This window comes from Orycteropus afer, unplaced genomic scaffold (assembly GCF_000298275.1).
Source record: "Orycteropus afer afer isolate SDZICR_OR568_19922 unplaced genomic scaffold, OryAfe1.0 scaffold00014, whole genome shotgun sequence".
Lineage (NCBI taxonomy): Eukaryota > Metazoa > Chordata > Mammalia > Tubulidentata > Orycteropodidae > Orycteropus > Orycteropus afer.
In genome coordinates this window covers 221,858-226,818 of record NW_006921601.1, presented here as the reverse complement: position 1 = coordinate 226,818, position 4,961 = coordinate 221,858, and the positions used below count along the sequence as shown (strand labels likewise).

Genomic DNA, 4,961 nt, shown 5'->3' with positions numbered 1-4,961 from the left:
TGCCCATGAGAAAGACAGAAGTTATTCTTTAACTCCTGTTTGCCAGTTTATTAACCCATTTAGCCAAACTCACCAAGCATCATTTAACCAGCATCAAGTCAATTCAGACTCATAGCAACATATAAGAGAAAGTAAAACTCCCCATACTCTTTCTTTTAAGGCTGTAAATGTTTATAGAAGTAGAGCGTCTCATCTGCACCCACAGAGTGGCTGCTGAGTTCAAACTGCCAACCCTTCTGTTAGCAGCCAAATGCTTTAACCATTATGCCATCAGATCTCCTTTCAGGCAGAGCCTATTCTGAGTATAATTAACAGAACGATCACTAAATTATCTCAGGAGAATCATGGCACTCACCCATTTGGCTCTGTCATTGATTTCCAATATGACACTCCATTACAATGCTTTTGTATATGCTCTATCGTTCAGTGTTAAATTCCGTAAGTGGTACATTTCAGGAATGTAATCTATATTTGCCTGACTCAAGCACAGTCCAAATACTTTTTATAGTCTCCTCTGCCACATGCACAGTGTCTATGCAATCTCAGCTAAATGTGTTCAATCATCACTCTTTCCATTAATATACTCCACAACCAGTAAAACACATAGAAACAAACACCTATGTACTGAAAACTTTAAGAATAAGATCAATTCATTAAAAAAGTCCTATTTCTCTCTGAAAGTCTATGAAGTCAATAGTGACATAACTGCTAAGATATGTATTTAATTAACATTAGCAAACAATTGATGTTTAAGCTTATAACTTCTGCATTAATATTTTCTTTATTAGGATACAGTTTTTATTTAGAAAGAGATTTTATTTGCCTATGGAAGTAGATTGCCAAACCTTCCTTCCAAGGAGTGGGTGGTGGGTTTGAACCAGCAGCCTTCTGGTTAGCAGTCAAATACCTTAGGCACTATGCCACCAGAGCTCCCTACTAAGTGGGTATAGTGTTGATTTATAGAGCACAAAAGGGCAGTCTTCCATAAAGTTAAATTTCAATGTTTAAAGGCAGAATCTTGGCTTCAGTCTGGTTACCCCTTATGAAAGTGTAAGACATTAATTTACCATGTTCAAATCTCCTCACATTAAATTAAATTATTTAAAAACATTTACGGATTCTAACACACAATGTTATATTTGCTTCTTTCTCTCTTGCATATGCACATATATAATACACACACACATCATCATGATCAAAATCACCTTAAAACAATAAATCATTTTATTGAAAAATAAAACAAACATGAAATGTTAAAAATGATAGAGAAGAAGGGTTGGAAACATTTCTTTGGACAGATTAGAAAGTTCATCAAAGTTGGGGTCAAAAGAAGACATAAGTAGTATGTGAGATTGAGCTCTCCCTCAAATGAGAAAAACAAGAAGCAAGGATTATTTTTGGAGGTGTTATTGCGCCAGCAAGAGAAGAAGGATTGTTCTCTAGAATAAGAAGACTTGATAGGGTATACACTGTGGGATAAAAGAAGTAGGAAGTAAGGAAATAAACCAGTGTGTTGAGTAATTACGACACCTCTAATTGAACCCATTATTTTGTGAGCAATTATTGGAAACAGATCTGAAAGTTAGGCCTGAGGCTATGTCTTAGGTTTGAGGTCCCTGGAATCCCCGGAGTGCTGGTGTCCTCTGCCTGCAAAATCTCCCCAATCTCTGTGTCTTAGAAGTAAAATTGTCCCGGTCAGTAGCTCCATATGGTCCCTTTCATTTTCCAGTTTCCCTGGAACTCTTCCTATGAGAGTCAAGACCTCCATATCCATAGATCCTTCGGGACCTTTCCACATACAATAGTGAATGAAAAATAAATAAAATAAATTTGAAAGTTGAGCTGAAAGTTCTTTATTTGGCAGAAGCTATGCCCTTGAGAGTGGGCATTATTTCCCCAAATTCAGAAACAGCATCTAGGGAAACAAGGGCTTCCAATGGATACCAGCAAACAGGCCAGGATCTCAGTGGTACTTGTGAGCCAGGGCATTAGCCACACCAGCCACCACCTTCTGATAGGCAGCCTGTGCCTGTGGGGTGAATTCCGGGCCCAGGTGGCGGGCCATCACACACACCAACACGTTGCCCAGGAGCTGAGGGGAAGAGATAAGAGACAGGAACTTGATTAGCGGAGTACACAGCTTGGACTAGGAATATTTCACCCTCATTTTAAATTGTGCTTGTGGTTGTTTACCCACCCCACCCCCCAAAAATAGAAAGAAAGAAATGAGCATTATACTAATCAAATACTAATATTCCCTTATAAACCTGAACCTATATAGAAAACATTGCCCCCTACTCATCTTATCCCAGACCTTAAGTTATCACTGTTATTATTTAAACCCTCTCATAGTCACAATGATCCATCTTGTCCTGTTTGTTATGAAAGTACGGGGGCGGGGAAAGTGGATTTAAAAAAAAAAAAAATCATTAAATTTTTTTAAAAAATCTCAAACTAAAAAGTTTAATTAAAAATTTAAGAGAAAAGTAATTATGGAGATGAAAAGAATGAAAAATGAAACAATAGTTGAGCAAACAGGATGAAAGAAACTAAATAATTTGAAAAGTACATAGTATGCATTCAGAACATCAATTTCCTGTTCTGACCTGGAAGTTCTTCCTCATGGTATGAACTTGAGCATAAAAATGAGCAGAAAGAGAGCACTGATGCCCATGGACTCACCCTGAAATTCTCAGGATCCACATGCAGCTTGTCACAGTGCAGCTCACTCAGGTGGGCAAAGGTGCCCTTGAGGTCATCCAGGTGCTTCAGGCCATCACTAAAGGAGTTCAGCACTTTCTTGCCATGAGCTTTCACCTTAGCATTGCCCATGACAGCAGAAGCAGAGGAAAGGTCCCCAAAGTGGTCAAAGAACCTCTGAGTCCATGGGTAGACAACAAGCATCCTGAGGGGTGAAAGCAGCACAGGGAACACAGGGAGTCAGTGCCTGTCAGAAGCCTGGAAGACTGCTCTAGCTCCACATGCCCAGCCCAGTCACCCCTTCTCAAGCCTGCCTCACAACCCAGAGGCTCACCTGCCCAGGGCCTCAGCACCAGCTTCATCCACGTTCATCTTGCACCACAGGGAGCTAACAAGAGCCTTCTCATCAGCAGTCAGCACCATGGTGTCTGTTTGGGTAGTTGCTAGTGAATAGATGTGTTTCAGAAGAAAATGTAAGAAACAATTGTCCCTACTCTTTCTTTGTACCTCTTTATACCCCATCCAGGCTCATGCCTCTTTGCTCTTGTGAGCAGATTGGCCAAGGCAAGGGTGTGGTTCTGAGGGTGATGCCTGATGATGACACCCTTACCTTTACTTAGCAGTGTGGCACTGCCGTAAGAGTGTGATTACAGACCCTCATTCTCCCTCTACTTATTTCCTGGTTTCATTTTTTTTCAGGAATTCCTGTCAGAAAAGTCTCCATAGGTAGGTTTATTTGTGGATTTTTTTTTTTTTTAGAGTCACAACCTGATGGGTCTCATAGAGATTTCCTCTCAAATTCTGTTATTATACCATTGAGGAAACTGAGGCCCAGGAATTGAAAAAGGCTTGCCCATGTGGGTCAGATTTAGAGCATTTGGATGGAGCTACTTCTGTGTTCCTAGAATAATTACAAGATATTTGAAAGGACAGAATGAATGAAGCATCTGCCACATAGAAATATTTCTTCCTTATTATTTGGATTAAATCTTCTTGGTAAGAAAATAAATATTCATTCATTCTTTTCTTTATTTGACCATTTAAACAAATACATGGTCACTGAAATTGAATAAATATAAACAAATGATTCATTATGCAATAGTACTATATTAGGTTCCAGGGATCCAGAAATGGAAGCCTAGAGACCTCTCATTATAATAGGAAATATAAACAAGTAAAAGTTAATTGCAACTACAAGTTGTGAGTAACACTTTAATTTCAAAGCAGTGGTTTCAATGGGGAAACTATAGGGGCTCATTTTAGTGTTTCTGCCTGGATTGCTCTATGAAAGTGCTTGAGGGGGGTGGTGAAGTAAAGCACATAGTGTGGCTTTTCTAGCCATAAGTCTTTGTAAACTCAAGGTAGAATTTGCTGCAAACAACTGAGTAGTTCCTGATTGTTAAAGTTATCCACCTGGGGTATTTCTGTTGAATGCATGAAGTAATCTTCTGGGAAGTTTGCTCTCTCTCAGGTATATAGAATTCTGATGTTGGGATTGGTTAGTTTGGTCACTCTGCCAGGCTCAAAAGGAGCCTTCCCAGAAGCAATAGAAATCTGTCACTACAGGCTAAGAGACATGAGAGACACACATTGCAGAGAGAGATAAGTGAGAGACATGCATTGCTGAGAGAGAGTCAAGAGATACACACTGCTCAGAGAGACACCGAGAGACACACACTGCTGGGAGAAAGACTGAGAGAGACTGTTGGCTAAGAGACAGCAGGTTGAGAGAGACTGAGTGTGTTCCTGAACTTGAATTATAACCTGTTGCTTCCCTAATAAACCCCATAATCTGTGAGCTCTATGTGGCCACTGCAGTGAATTATTGAACCCAGCAGAGAGGTGATGGGTGCTGCAGGAGGAAGGGTTGGTGCCAGTGTTGGTGAAAGGGAGGCATGTCTGACCTTGCAGGAATAGGCCTTGGGCTACTGATGGTGATTCTGTTTTCCTCTTGTGGGGTTAGAAGAGTTCAGAAGATGTGGCTTCCCTGCCTCTTTGGCAAGGGGACAGAGAAGTTTCTTTATGACTTAAGAGGAGGGGGTGTTTGTTGTTATGTGCCATTGAGTTAAGACAGACTCATAGGGACAATTCCTTGGGTTTCCCAGGTGGTATCACTATGGAAGTAGATTGCCAAGTCTTCCTTCCATGGAGTGGCTGGTGGATTTGAACCTCCAGCCTTCTGGTTAGCAGTCAAGTACCTTAGGCACTATGCTACCAAAGCTCCTAAGAAGAGGGGTAGGGAAGTAGAAAGGCATCCCAAC

The 4,961-nt window shown here is 40.6% G+C and overlaps 1 protein-coding gene across 1 annotated transcript; it reads right to left on the bottom strand.

The window, feature by feature from the left end:
• Positions 1-1,963: 1,963 nt before the first annotated feature.
• LOC103208286 (hemoglobin subunit beta-like) lies at positions 1,964-3,123 on the bottom strand. Its single transcript, XM_007953974.2, has 3 exons — positions 3,035-3,123; positions 2,683-2,905; positions 1,964-2,092 (listed from the first exon to the last, which is right to left on the bottom strand). The coding sequence occupies exons 1-3, from the start codon at positions 3,121-3,123 to the stop codon at positions 1,964-1,966; spliced, it is 441 nt and encodes a 146-aa protein (XP_007952165.1).
• Between the last annotated feature and the right edge of the window lie 1,838 nt (positions 3,124-4,961).

Bases quoted from the DNA above. Each gene is read 5' to 3' on its own strand.
- LOC103208286 (XM_007953974.2), bottom strand. From the start codon at position 3,123: ATGGTGCTGACTGCTGATGAGAAGGCTCTTGTTAGCTCCCTGTGGTGC. The intron at 2,906-3,034 runs GTGAGCCTCTGG...TTCACCCCTCAG, and splicing joins GGTGCTGAGGCCCTGGGCAG to GATGCTTGTTGTCTACCCAT. The intron at 2,093-2,682 runs GTGAGTCCATGG...TCTTCCCCTCAG, and splicing joins TGGATCCTGAGAATTTCAGG to CTCCTGGGCAACGTGTTGGT.